The sequence below is a fragment of the Athene noctua genome, chromosome 1, assembly GCF_965140245.1.
Source record: "Athene noctua chromosome 1, bAthNoc1.hap1.1, whole genome shotgun sequence".
Lineage (NCBI taxonomy): Eukaryota > Metazoa > Chordata > Aves > Strigiformes > Strigidae > Athene > Athene noctua.
This window is the reverse complement of record NC_134037.1, coordinates 232215116-232230476: the sequence shown is the minus strand read 5'-3', so window position 1 is coordinate 232230476 and position 15361 is coordinate 232215116. Positions and strand designations below refer to the sequence as shown.

The window sequence follows — 15361 nt, the reverse complement described above, 5'->3', positions numbered from 1 at the left end:
CGCTCTGTATTTGCAGTGAGAGCTAAGCCCATAAGAATGTTTTCATTTTGCTGAGGTACTAGATGGCTTTTAAAGCCAAAAACTGACAAAATAGCTTGTCATAGTGCATTGGAGTTTAATTAAGATAGTTCTTTTTATAGACACTCAGGAGCATTACTTGCTGCTATCAACTCTGGCTTCTTTTCAGATCATGTTTTATGTAGCATAGTATTTCTCAAGATAGGATTCTTGGTTAATTCTTAACCAATAAACAGTTTATTAATTCACCAAGTACCACTTTATTACTTTCTCAACAGTTAGTTAATCAAATTCAAATCCAACAGGTATTCTTCCCATGCACAGAGCATTCAAATATTGTCCTACAATACAGTGATAGACTATATGAAGGTCATAGAGTTCTAGTAAAGGATAATACAAAATATCAAGACTTCTTACTGCATTCATTTATAGACAGCAAATTTTTACTACATCTAGCATACCTTTCCTCTTTCCCGTACTCTGTGGGTTAAATATATAATGGTTTTAGGAATTTGGACTCAGCTACTTAAATGATTTATCATGAAAGAAACTAGGAAAATTGTATCAGGAACAATCATTTAACAGTATAGTTTAAGTCTTTCCTCTGCCTGTTTGCTGAGGCTTTTAAAGGAAAAGGATGCATGTAGAATTTTGTATGCATGTAGAAACTTGTTTAAAAGTTTGAAATATCATCACTAAACACTTTCCATCTGATTTCACAGGATGACTTTCTGTCACCTTCATTGATGACACCAAGAGAAATACATCCCATGCAGTAAAACTCGTTGATATTCTCAGCCAAAAAAAACCCCTGAAGTAGACACTGAACTTCCTCTGGTTTAGGAAGCCCCTGAGCAGTAGAGTGTTGGAGATGATTGGGAGATCATGGTCCTCATGGGATACTTCAGCCACCTCGATATCTGTTGGAGGGGCAACACAGCAGGGCATAAGCAATCCATGAGGTTCCTGAAACGGGTGGATGATAACTTCTCCAAGTGATAGAGGAGCCAACAAGGAGAGGTGCTGGGCTGGACCTTGTTCTCAACAACAAGGAGGGTCTGTTGGGGAATGTGAGGCTCAAGGGCAGCCTTGGCTGCAGTGACCATGAAATGGTGGAGTTCAATACCCTTAGGGCAGCGAGGAGGGCACACAGCAAACTCACTACCCTGGGCTTCAGGAGAGCAGACTTTGGCCTCTTCAGAGATCTGCTTGGCAGAGTAGCATGGGATAAATCCCTGGAGGGAAGAGGGGCCCAAGAAAGCTGGTTAATATTCAAGGATCACCTCCTCCAAGCTGAGGATCGATGCATCCCAACAAAGAGGAAGTCAGTGAAAAATGCCAGGAGGCCTGCATGGATGAACAAGAAGTGCCTGGACAAACTCAGACACAAAAAGGAAGCCTACAGAGGGTGGAAGCAAGGACAATTAGCCTGGGAGGAATACAGAGAAATTGTCCAAGCATCCAGGGATCAGATTAGGAAATCCAAAATCCTGATAAAATTAAATCTGGCAGGGACATCAAGGGCATCAAGAAAAGCTAAAAAACCCCGTATATGTACATTGGTGATAAAAGAAAGACTAAGGAAAATTTGGGCCCTCTCTGGAAGGAAACAGGATACCTGGTTACCCAGGACATAGAGAAAGCTGAGGTACCCAATTACGTTTTTGCTTCAGACTTCACTGGCAAGTGCTCCAGCCACACCACCCAAGCCACAGAAGGCAAACACAGGGATTGGGAGAATGAAGAACCACCCACTGTAGGAGAAGATCAGGTTTGAGGCCATCTAAGGAACCTGAAGGTGCATAAATCCATGTGACCTAATGAAATGCATCTGTGGGTCCTGAGGGAACTGGTAGATGAAGGGCCTAAGCCACTATCCATCATATTTGAGAAGTCATGTCAGTCTGATGAAGTTCCCAGTGATTGGAAAAGGTGAAATACAATACCTATTTTTAAAAAGGAAAAAAAAGGAAGACCCATGGAACTACAGGCCAGTCAATCTCACCTTTGTACCTGGCTAGATCATGGAGCAGATCCGCCTGGAAACTATGCTAAGGCACATGGAAAATAAGGAGGCAATTAGTGACAGCCAACATGGCTTCACTAAGGGCAAATCTTGCCTGACAAATTTGGTGCCTTTTGCAATGAGATTACAGCATTGGTGGATAAGGGAAGAGGAATTGACATCATCTACCTGGACTTGTACAAAGCATTTGACACTGTCCCACATGACATTCTTGTCTCTTAATTGGAGAGACATGGATTTGATGGATGGACCACTCAGTGGAAGAGGAATTGGCTGGATGGTTTCACTCAAAGAGTTGTGGTCAATGGCTCGATGTCCAAGTGGAGACCAGTGATGAGTGGTGTTCCTCAGGGCCTGGTATTGGCATCGGCGCTGTTTAACATCTTTGTTGGTGACATGGACAGTGGGATGGAGTGCATCCTCAGTAAACTTGCTTATGACACCAACCAGTGTGATGCAGTTGACGTGCTGGAGGGAAGGGATGTTCCATCCAGAGGGACCTTGACAGACTTGAGAGATGGGCCCGTGCAAACCTCATGAATTTCACCAAGGCTAAGTGCAAGGTCCTGCTCATGGGTCAAGGCAATCCCAAGCACAAATACAGACTGGATGGAGAATGGATTGAGAGCAGCCCTGCGGAGAAGAGTGGTGGTTGATGAGAAGCTCAACATGACCTGGCAATGTGTGCTTACAAACAGAAAGCCAACTGTATCCTGGGCTGCAGCAAGAGAATCGTGACCAGCAGACTGAGGGAGGTGATTCTCCCCCTCTACTCTGCTTGTGTGAAACCCCACCTGGAATGCTGTGTCCAGCTCTGGGTCCCCCAGCATAAGAAGGACATGGACCTGTGGGAGTGCGTTCAGAGGAGGGCCAGCCACAAAGATGATCAGAGGGCTGGAGCACCTCTCCTGTGAAGACAGTCTCAGAGAGTGGGGGTTGTTCATCCTGGAGAAGAGAAGGCTCTACAAAGACCTTATAGCAGCCTTCTGGTACTTAAAGGTGGCCTACAAGAAAGATGGAGAGGGACTTTTTACAAGGACATGTAGTAACAGGAGAAGGGGTAGTGGTTTTAAACTAAAAGAGAGTATATTTAGATTAGATACAAGGACTTCACTGTGAGGTTGGTGAGGCCCTGGCACAGGTTGCCCAGAGCAGCTGTGGCTGCCCCCTCCCTGGCAGTGTTCAAGGCCAGGTTGGACGGGGCTTTGAGCAACCTGGGCTAGTGGAAGGTGTCCCTGCCTGTGACAGGGGGGTTGGAACTGGGTGATCTTTAAGGTCCCTTCCAAGCCAAACTATTTTATGATTCTATGGAAGTTTCACTTTAGGATTGTCAGATTCTAGTACTAGAAAAAATTAGGGATTTGCTGGTTTAGAGGCAGGTTTCTGGACTAGAGGGCTAGAAGGGGTCTTTCAGCCCAGTTTGTCTTGTGTTTCCCCAAGAACTTTCCCATGCAGGTGATACACCTTTCTGTACTGTATGACTTTTTACTTTTGGCAAGGTTGTTCTTACTCCTCTGACCCTGGAAAGGCAAGGAGAGTGTTTTTATGCATTCTAGTTTAAGGATACACATGGTAACTCCAGTTAATAGCCAGAACTTCTTTCATGATTCATGAGAAAAATTAGTCTCTTTTGTTTTCATTTGGGAAATGTCCACTGAAATGTCCGAGTTTCATTTTTTTTCCCCCATTTTCTCTGAGGTCACATTAATATCCAGAAGATGGTATCTTACCATCTTTTGCACATTAGAGGCTTTTTGTTTCATCTGTTACAAGGATTATATTTCAGTATTAGCCTAGCTTGAGAATTGATATTTTTCCTATTTCTCCGACTTCTTTTCAGTAATCATTTACATCTACTTAGGTCCTTATATCTTCCAATAAACTTTTTTTCTTTTTTTGCCCATACAAATGCCTCTTAAATTTCTGAAATGCAGCACTTTCCTAGATAACGAGAAAAGAAAAATCCATTAACAGTTCCTAAGCCATATAATCATGTTTTATTTACTTCTTTTCTCATCTTCTAGAGCTCTGAGGTAAAAGGTGATCTCATTTTCAAGGAACATAGCAAAGTTTTACTTTATGAAGAGGTTCTGTTGGAGGGAGCTTAGAGAGTCTTTGTTTGACTAAGGCTAGCCTTACTGAACAGCTCACCGTGATGAGTCCAAAACTGGAGAAATGGAGTGAAGAAGTCCAAAACTGGAGAGGGTTATCCCAAGCAGCATATAGCAAGTGCACAATGACTTTTGAAAGTCAGGGAATAACAGCTGTGCACATTTTACATTGTGTAAGCGATCTTGCATATTGGCCAGTTCCATATTTTTACAAACCAGCTTTGAAGCTATTAACTGAGGATCAGGTGGCAGTGTGCAGAATTTGCAGTTTTGTTATTTTCTTCACAATGAACTTGTGACTGACCCCATATGGGGAAGTGATTTATTGATGAATAGATGGAAGAAGCCCGTTGTTCCTACTGCATGGAGTGATTCTTAAGCAGCACGGACACTGGGAAGGTCAGCACTCTGGACATCATGAGGTGCTATAAACTCATGAATCCTTCAAAATTCTGGCACTGGTCAGAACAGTATGTGGATAGATCATGGACCCACGAGACAGAAGTTCCAGACAACAATGTTTTCTGTTCATCTTTCCCTCTCCTTCACCTCCTTCCCTGTATTACTTTTTATTTTTCTTTTTACCTTTTCCCTTCTTTCATATTTTTCTGCTTTTCCCCCTTCAGTTTTCACCTCCACAAGTTTCCGCTACAATGGCAATGGGGTTTCACACATGGAAAAGCAGCTGATTGTGGATGGAGACTAAGATTAGTCCATTTTTTTCTGACTTAGCTTCTTACATATGCAGCTGTCAGCCGTGAAAATCTGACAAAGCGTCATCAGACTCCCTCAAACATCAAGTTCTGAGTTTTCCAGCTCATTCTCAGGCTTGCCTGTCAGGTACTTCTTTGCAGAGCTGTTCTAAGGGGAAACTAAATAGATTCACCATGGACAGGTAGTGTCCAAAATCCCTTTGAGGTCAAAGTGGCACTTATGGCTATCAATAAGCAAAAGGAATGATAGAAATAACATTATAATGAAACGGTACCTTTCTTTACACAACAGCGTTGAAGTTGCATCTTAGGAGGAGAGTGGCATCTATTTTGATAACACTTTGTTGTATTATTATTATTTGCTATTCTCTCCTATTATTTGCATTGCATTAGAAGGTCTGAACAAAATTGGGGTCCTGTTGTGCCAAGTGCTGCGGCAATAAAAGATGAACCAGGAGTGATCCACCCCATGATTTGCTTGTAAAAAGAGAAGGTGGTTTTCTTTAATTTAGTCTTTGTCATGTGTATTGCTCTAAATATAGTGTTTGCTGTGTGATTTTGTGGGCAGGGATCAAGAGGAGGCCAGATTTGCTTTTAGTATTTTCAGTTACAGCATAGCCAGCTCTGAGGAACAGCATCTAAAGCTTTGGAATTGTCTGCTATTCCTCTGTGCAGACACAGCGCTTTCTTTAAAAAAGCAAAAGTACAATAATACAGCCCTAAAGCTTTGTCAGTGATATATGTCTCATAGAAGTAATTTTCAAGTGGCAAGTGTTTTGATGATGCTATAAGGGCTTTGTTTATGGAGTGGGTCTGGCAGACACTGTAGAGTTCATATAAATTATTACTTAGTTGATTATTAATGAGAAACATTCATCTGGATTCCTCTCATCCCCCATTTTTGTCAAAATTCCCTTAGAGACTTGTTTTAGTTACAGTCCAGGCTCTGTTTCACAGAATATAGCTCTTGCTGAATGGTGTTAAGACAGATCCCGCAGCCAACAGAGAAAGCTGGAGGTCGAGGAGGTGATTTCCTGACCCTCCTTCATTCACTCTTTTCCACTCCAAATATACACACGCAGGCGCACACATGCTCACTCGCACACATGCATGCACGTTGATGGTACGTGCCTTACCCCTGTTCCTGCAAAAGTCCTATGCCCACATGGGGCTTCATCAATGGGGTTCACGCAGAGCTTACTTAAGGGCATCTGCCCGTGTCTTTAATGTTTAGTTCTTCAAAAATTCAGGGCTAGATGAGCACCTACAAAGACATCTCTGCCCATGCAGTTACCTTCTCAGGATTTTAAAAAGGGCCACAGTTGAAGTTTCATATACATATTCCTTTGTAGCAGCTCTTCGGAGACAAAGATCCTGAGCCAAACATATGGGAAAATATAAAAGCAGAAATAAAATCTGTAATCTTATGGATAAGGCGAATAAGGAACAGCTATTTATGATTTCTCAGGGTGAAAGAACTAGAAGGTGTGCCTGGAACTGCCAAATACTTGTTCTAGCAAAGCAAAGGCAGCACATTTCCCCACTCTATTACTACCCTAATATCAGCACACTGTGAAAGCCAGAGATTTAAACAGGTTCCAACAGATTTAAAATATAAATAGGTGCGCAGCGGGATTTAGTGAAAAGGTATAAAACAAGTCATGTGGAATAGGTGCCTGCTAGAAAAGATTGTTGTGATCTCTACCACTAGCAGTATGTAAGCACTAAGTGTATTCGAGCTAAAAATAGTTTGCTCTTTACCTGCCTATTTCTTATTCTGATTCCCTGGGCATCCGCTACTGGCCGCAGTCCTTGTTCTGAGGCAGGATGATAGTGGCTATGCTGGTCAAATTGAAGAGCTGACAGACTTTTTCCCTGTGTGTCTGTTTATTGTAATGTGTCTGGAAGTTTACCAGACAATATAACATCTATTTTAGAAACAGAGAAGTCTAGAACTTTAATGACTTCTAAACTGGACAAGGAAATGGAAGATGCCAGTGACTGTCACACTTCTGCATTCTGAGATCTGGCACTTTGGGGCTGCTAGCTGTGCTCCACAACTGGGTTCTTCCAACTGGATCATCACCAAATTAAATTGACACATCTCCTTGGGATATCAGTGATCTGGTGCCCTACTGCCACTCCCACTTTTGTCTTATTTTTTTCCAGTGAGAAAGGCTTGTTACATTGAGAGAAACCCTGTAATACTGACCAAATGAGTGACATCCACCAAAAGCTTCCTGAAGCCCAGAAGATGGTAAGATTTGAATGTCCAGGGAAAACAGTGATCCAACCTTGGTATTCAGCTTGCAGCTGAATATTCATTCTTAATTGCAGAAAAAAGGAGGCTGACATGATGATAAAGACACTAGCAGACTGTATAGTTTTGAGGGAGAATTTTAGATAAAAATACAAGAAGTTTTTAGAATAACAACCTTTTTCTTATTCTAATAAGGTTATTTCTTCTTTTCAGAGAAAAAAGAAAAAAGCTACTCTTTCTTTGCTACTGCCAAGTAATACATATACACACATATAGATGTGTATATATATTTGTTTTAAGGGAGGCAGACACTATATTAGATTTGCCCTTTTTCAGGAAAACTTAAATCTCAACTTTTAGAGATCAACTCTATGTTCAGTCTCAAAATACTCAGCAATGGTGTTTCTGAAACACACGATCAAATCTCTAGTCTCCAAAAGCTTTTCTTTTTTTTTTTTCCACAGAAACCAGTTTAACAAGCATCATACTACATTTGTTACCAGCTGCTGCCTGGAACTAGGCTATTTTTATCTTTCAACTCTAACAAAAGATAGACTTTTTTTCTTAGGTGTAAAACCATCACTTCCAAGCCAAGGGGACCCTTGCAATGTTTTTCATTTTGGTTAGCTATTTTGCACACGTATTGTTGTTTTCAGCACAGACCGCCTCTCTGCCTCCATTCAATCAGTAGGTCTGAGCCATGTGGCTGACAATGTCCATGGTGGAAACTTTCCATGCATGCAAGTAGGAGCACACAAACAAATCCGTGCTTGCACACATGGGTGTTCTTATGCATCCAACAGAAATACAACTTGGCAGCTGTCAGAAAACACCACAGAAACAACTGGCAGTTGCAGGCAAAACAAACGACACATCCAAGGGCTAATACTGAGAATCATATAGGGGATTATAGCCTTAAAAAACAATATTGAGCAGATATGTAACTTCTGGTAAGGGCTGGTGGAAATGTGGTGGCAAATTAGTATTGGTGATGGAGTGCAATCCCCAGAAGCACATTTGGCAGGAGTATGCATCCATGTTATTTGGGCAGAGCCATAATGTAGCAAAAACACAAGGTGATTCAGACAGCGACTGTTGCCAAAGAAGGAAAGGAGGATGCTTCTCCAAGATTGTGTGGCTATTTTTATGGATGACAAAGTTACTCCTGCACTCCCTAAATGGAGACTAATAAAAGCAATTGTTTTACACTACATTCTATGTTATAATATAGTTATCCTTAAAGGGATTTTTTTTTTTCCAGACTCAAAGATTTCATGTGATATGTTTTGTTCTTCCTATATTCTGCTTTAAAGAGAAAGGAGCTTCAAAAATTATTCCAATTGTTCAAGACTTCTTGCATCTCTGACTGCCAATTCCAGATATTGGTTCTTCAGAGGTTTTCATTGTTCTCCACCATGCCAATTTCTTATTAGATGAAACAGGAATTAACTCATTTTGACAAATTTAGGCAGAACATAGACTTGAAAATATTGATGTTCAATGCTTTTACTTTCTTGTACAAATGTGTGGATATTCAAGCCTTATATACAGTATCCACAGGGATTCTAACTTGAACAATGTGTGCTTTTCCATGCTTAAAGTTCTTCATCATCTCTGATGACTTTGCATTTTAATGATTTCATTTAGTAATTATATATTATAATTTTTCAAATGTAGACTTTCTCTCTTCTGCCAACTTAGTTTTTATGATTCCAAGACATCATAAACCCTTACCTATCTGCATAAATATATGTATAGATCCCTTAAAAAATGGAAGCATAAAATATTACTTGTTTAACTCTTCAGATGTGTAGTATAGAAATTTAATGTATCTATGTATTTAGTGCAGCATATTCATGTCTACAATATCATAATATTCATATATCCAAATGGATCTGTTAAAAAAACATATGTGGGCAGGGTTGATTCCCATTTTTTGTAATCCTGCATAACTCTATCAGTATCTTTAATTCTGAAGACCAACAAACTTACCAGTAAGTTCAACAGGAGTTGTCTCTGGCTCTATCTCGGGTGTCCTAGTCCTGCTCCAAATGGTCATTATGCCAGGATGTGGAGCAGACTGCAGTGGTGGTGCTGATGAATGATCATCTCCTGTCCCTAGACAAGAGCTATATATCCAACTTCTATTATTGCACCACTCGGTAGCATTAATATAGTTAAACTTGGGATTTTTCTGGATCCTATCACAGATGTGGCAAATTTATTGACTTTCCTTTCCAGTGACTTTATCAGTTCCTTTCTCTCTGCACCACAGAGTCCAGACCAGTATTTCCTTTGGACATCCCATCTGGAGGGTCTCTTCATGGTTTGTCAGCAATATACAGGTGGCATGCATCAGCTTCTCTGTAGAGGCATGTGCCACCATTCTCTTTGAGGATCTGAAGATCTTCACTGTTCAGAAATCTAGCTGAATTTTCCATCACTGCAATGCATAATAATAGTTTTTTAGTATCCAGAGAATGATTTTCATTTCCAGGATTCTCTGCAAATGGTACCTGCGCATCCTCTTAGTGCTCATGTGATATATGAAAACATTTCATTCTCGATTTATACATTTTGGGAAACTGAAACAACTTATTCAAGAGGACAGAGAAAGTAAACCTGGTCCTGGTTAGAAAGCTGTTCATGCCTTCAGTAGTCTTGCTATTGACCTTAGTGGGGTTTAGATTAGTGTCTGGAAGATATGGAATTAGATTTCAAGAGTTATTGACTGAGTCCTCTTCAGTATACCTCAGCACAGTCACCTTCTGGAGGCATGGAGTCCCAGCCCACCTAGAAGGATGTTTCATGAGTGTTGGTCCCCAGCACTCTGCTTGTGCTCTTGTAGATTGATTCCAGTGGTAAAAGAAACTGATGACAAAGCCATGTACTTATTTAACACAGACGAAGTTGCTTACAAAGTCACATTTCCTTGGATGTGGCAGAAATTAATGGCAAATAATATTCTTCCACTTAAATCACAAACTTTTTATTGGCATGCAACCTAAAAGATCTCCCTCCCAGTTCCCTTTCAATGCCATGCTTGCAGTGTTTGTGGACATGAATTTCCTTGTTGCCATCTCCCTTAGGTTCGTTTTTCTCTGTATCTGCCAAAGGAATATTCAGAAAACTGTACCTTATTGAAACCTGCCATCTTTGCTTTGGGTGAGAGCATGTGTCTGATTTGGGCAGAGTTTGCTGTTGTTTCAGTTCGCTGCTCCTGTAGAGAAGATGAAATGTATGTAGTAATTGTCTTAAAGAGAGAACAGCAATGGTTAAATTCAACTTGTGGTAGTATTTGCCAGATGATGATGTTTCTCCTTGGCTGCCATGTGGGGCCTGGAAGATGCATAAGGGACAGGGAGAACTTGCCCATCTGTCCGTCCTCTTGTACATTTCCACCTGCTCCATACTTGCCTCAGAATGCTGTGCCTCTACTATGGATATTGGATTTAATATGAAATTTCTTATCTGGCTAGGACTGTAACTGACCCTACATACAGAGGGATGGACGAGATGCTTGCTTGGCATCTTTCCAGTGCCAGTTTTCCCTGATCCTAGGAGAGGACCAGTATGACACAGTGTGTGGAGTGCTATGGCGGAGCTCTGCAGGCCGCTTTAGCAGCGAGTGGTAATGATGGACTTCCACCCGCAGCAGGATAGCGCTGCACTGGATGGCCTGCTGTGACTGTCAAAAGTCTGACTTTTAAAGATGAGGTCAAGTAAATTAGCATAGCCTAAGGTCTTCTTTGAATTGTATGTTGCCCTTTCACCTCTGACTTTATCTCCCAGCATTCACTAGCCATGAATATTTAATAAGGCCACCACTGCATCCCATGGAATAAATGACAGGCTCCAAGTTTCAAAGCTGAATCTGAAAAGCAATGCATATACATGGATATTGAAAGAAAAGCATCACAACCAAAGAAAATCCTTTTTCATAAGCCCACTTATTAAAAGAAAGTAATGTAATATCATGAGTTTTCATTAATACTGGTCTTCAGTAAGCCTAAAGCAAATCCTTGCTTGCTATGCGCTTGCTACGCTTGTTGTACAGAGCTGTCTGAAAGTGTTGAAGGCTCACAGTCAGAGCGTGGAGAGCAGGGAGTGTGCAGCCGAGATAGATATGAGCTCTATTGGAGTAGAGGTTCTCAATCCTCAGTTTTCTTTCCCAACAAAGATGATTATGGATGTTTCACAGGAATAATAATGCTAACTTTCAGCCCCCACAGAGTGCTTTACACCTGCAAAGTGCTATAAAAATGTGAGATAATCCTCCCCCGTAAATGAGTATTATTGTACCTGTTTTGCAGATGCAGAAATTAAGATATAGAAAGGTCATTGGGCTGACCCAGGATTACATGGCTTCTCAGCAGCAGATTTAAGATGAAGAAATAGGCCTCCCTGGTCATGTTTCATTGATCATGCTGTCTTGTAGCAAATGTAGCTCAAATTTCCTAAATATTTATATATACATGTATAAAAATACTAGAGAAGAAGTTGTCTCCCTCTTTGCTTCTTCAAAATAAACAAGCTCCCAAGCTACCATACCTCGTGTTTACATGTATCATTAGATAGTTTTGAATTGCTAGTCAGGAAGCTCAGCAGAAAACCCATGGAACACCAAAGTAACTCTATTCTTTTAAATAATTAATGATGCCAAATAGCAGCAGTGTTATGCCAACAAAAAGTTCGGTCTCTCAAAATATTTTATTCATTATGCCTCAAGAAGCCCAAAGCCTTGTTTTTAACGAAAGCAAATTTCAGAAGTTGGCTCTCAGTTCATCTGAAACATCTGCTTATTACAATTCTTGGTGTTACAGCACTGGTGCTCCCCAGTAAATCTTTCAGCTTTAAATAATATGTATGGAAGTCTTGGCAAAGAGATCAGGAAGGAAAAAGAGTAACGTTTGCCAAATATGCATTTTACTTTATGGGCTGTAGTAGTATATTTTAATAATACATGTGTTGAAGAGTATGTACTAATCCTATTAAATAACAGGACAAGAAGAAATTCATTCCAAGGTTCAAAAAGACCCCATTCTGCACAGCTGAAACTTCATATTCCAGGGTGAAATGGTTAGAAGTCTTGGCTAACTACACTTCTATAAAACAGCCAGATATGGATCTTTCTCTACTATTTGTAAATCAGGGTCACTTATATGAGAAGTCTATGTTGTAATAAATCTGTCTGACAATTAGATGGAGAAGGCATATCGATGTTAAATTATATTCTTTGTATGCTCTGGTCAGAAGGGAATGTAAACACCACAGTAGCATTATGAAACAGAAAATTGCATTCCTAGATAATAACAGATATTCATTGTGTATGGTTTTATGCTTTAATGTGCTGTGCTTTACTCAGTCATATTAATATTTCAAATTATGTAACATTCCCTTCTTTATGCATAGTTCATTTTTTTTCACTGAAAATTCATCTCCCTCTTCTTCTCTTGTCCCTATTGCTCTGCCTTTTCCCTTCTTCCATTTTTCCTTTTCCCTTCTTTTTTTAACAATGAAGCTTGGGGGGAAAAAAAAGCCTAAAGCAAAACTGTCTGTGCAAGAAAATAGTAACAAGTAGTTTCAAGATTTATAAGCCAGGATTTTATGTTATATATTTACAGATTCAATCTGTGTACCAGGCTTTGATCCAAGCCTTAGCATGATGACTGGAATCACTCCGATTAACCCAATGATACCTGGCATGGGGTTAGTGCCACCACCACCACCAACAGATGTGCCTGTAGTCAAAGAAATAATTCACTGCAAAAGCTGCACGCTCTTCCCTCCAAACCCAAGTAAGTGGATCTGATGAAAGAATGTTATTTTCCTAGATATATTGCATGAAATATTTTTCATCTAATAAAAATTATAGGTTTTAAATAGAGTGTAGGCAAGTATGGTGTTTCCTTCTAAAGTCTACTCTGTGTGTAAAGCATGGTATGGTATCAGAGCTTATGTATTCACCTCTGTAAGGTTGTGTAAAAACACCTATACAAGTTGTACACAAAAAGAAAAAATTACTTAAACAAAGCTAACAGAGCCTGAAGATCCACACTTCTCATAGTAGAAATCTGTCTTTCCTGTAGATCAGAAGGTCACAAAATATATCGATTATACATACAATACTGACCATCGCCGTGCTCCCCTTCAGGTGCCCCCAGTTACATGGGACCAATCTGGTCTTGTGCCCCTGAACACAGCACCTTGCACCCAAATGCTGACTAGCTCCGGTCCCTCCCTGGAGGAGATGGAGCAAAAGGGGGACTACAGCTCCTGTCTTGCCATTTTTTGAAGGGCAGCATGGCAGATTAATTCCTTCTCTTTGAGAGAAGGGACCAGACTTCCTTCTGCCCCTTATGGGACTTGGTGCAAATGGAAGATTCTTCCCACTGAGCCACCAGCTCAGGCACAAAGCCTGATTTTGTGTATGTTAACCCCAGGAGTTTAGTTTCAGAGCCATCAGACCAGCAGCTTTCACTATCACTGTGAAGACAAATAAGAAAATTAAGCAAATAGTCTGGTGCTCTGGATTTGCAGTGTATCCAGATCATGGTTTAATCAATCTGGCCGTGTATTTGAATATGTATATATATTTTAAGGTTGTAACCCCATTTACTGTGTTAAAGGGCCAAAAACCTAAATCATACCAATCAGATTCCTTCTTAGAGAATTACTTTTAGAGAAATGCTCTAGCAATCTACATATAAACAAGGTGAAGTGTTATGACAGAGTATATTTTTTATACAGCCTTCAAAAATTTAATAGTTTCCTGATTTGTGTGTATATTCTGTATACATAAAAATAACATTTCTAGCCACTCCACCTCATGAGCACTTGTAAACAGCGAGGTTATCCTTCCTGTGTGCTGGCGTCCGCTCCATTATCTGGCAACAAGACAAAACAGATAACCAGCAGAGCATTTTCATCATGCTGTCACTTCATCGTGCTTCCCACTTTGTTTTTTTGTTTGCTGTGTTCCTGTACTCTGAGACAGAAATGAAACTATGCTAAGACCAGGGAAAGGTGTCGAGCCCAAGTGCCCAGGGTGTATGCAGCATGGACTTGCTTGCAGAGGGCCCACACACTTGGCGAGTGTGGCGAGTGACAGGTACAAGCCAGAGATGGTAAAGTTCAGGCTTTTGAACATACTGCACCAGTGCTTGAGATCTGTGCTTGGGGTCAAATCAGTTGCAGAAGCTCCCCTGCTTTGAAACAGAGTATTTTCTATTTTTGGTGTGACTGTGCAGGGAAAAGAAAGCTCCTTTTATACCTTACTGTCTGTCCTGGAGAACAACCCAGAGTGGCAGGAATTAATGTCTGAAACACCACCTAAAACTTGAAAAAGTTTAGAGTCAAGTAATCTTTTTTGGACAATCTCTGCAGTATTCAATTACTTTGCTTCTCCCTCTTTCCCGCCTCCATGCTATGTTGCTGTCCAGAACTGATTAGGGGAATGAATAGAGCCAATGGATCAAAAGGCAAATTTTGTTTTCCAATGTGATTTCTGTTTTGACTTAGATCTTCCACCACCTTCAACAAGAGAGAGACCTCCTGGGTGTAAAACAGTGTTTGTTGGAGGATTACCAGAAAACGCAACGGAGGAAATTATTCAGGAAGTCTTTGAGCAGTGTGGAGATATAACAGCAATTCGGAAAAGCAAGAAGAATTTTTGTCACATTCGTTTTGCAGAGGAGTTCATGGTTGATAAAGCCATTTACCTTTCTGGTACTTCACATTCTTTAATGGATTTTCCTTGCTTCTCATTTGTATTTTGTGATGCTAATGTTTGCTTATTTTCTTAGCTTTTATCTCAGCAAGTCTTTCTTGAGCTCAGTGGCTGTAGCTTGGAGTGGCAAGGGGCAATTCTGTATTTCTGTGTCTGCCAAGATTGTGCATGGTTTTGTATTTTGCTTACCCAGGAGCAATTTCCTGCTATCCCACAACAATGCAACAGATTCTGAAATTCACTACAGAACAATCTTATTTTCGATTTACACAGGTTTATATAGTTTTGCTCACAGGTTGTGGAAAGAGGAGGGCACTAGGCCAGGAACACTGCTGTTTTCCAGTGCCAATTTTCTGGTAGGCTGGTAATTTCACTGGCATATTTTTATAGATTTGCAGTGCAGTCTGAGTAAAGCCTGCTTCCATGTGTACATGTGTTCAGCTACTGCATGGGTTAGATTCTTAGCCCCACCTGTAGGCTACGTCTCTTGCCTCTGAGGACAAC

At 40.6% G+C, this 15361-nt stretch overlaps 1 protein-coding gene across 11 annotated transcripts in view; it reads left to right on the top strand.

The window, feature by feature from the left end:
* The window catches only part of ENOX1 (ecto-NOX disulfide-thiol exchanger 1), a 380057-nt gene that overhangs the window by 260743 nt on the left and 103953 nt on the right, over positions 1–15361 (top strand). For 10 of the 11 annotated variants that reach the window (XM_074912668.1, XM_074912637.1, XM_074912676.1 and 7 more), the window contains 2 exons: positions 12753–12926; positions 14650–14856. In XM_074912668.1, the coding sequence (XP_074768769.1) occupies positions 12753–12926; positions 14650–14856 (381 nt within the window). The remainder of the gene's footprint in view (positions 1–12752; positions 12927–14649; positions 14857–15361) is intronic. The other variant, XM_074912684.1, reaches the window with a different exon arrangement.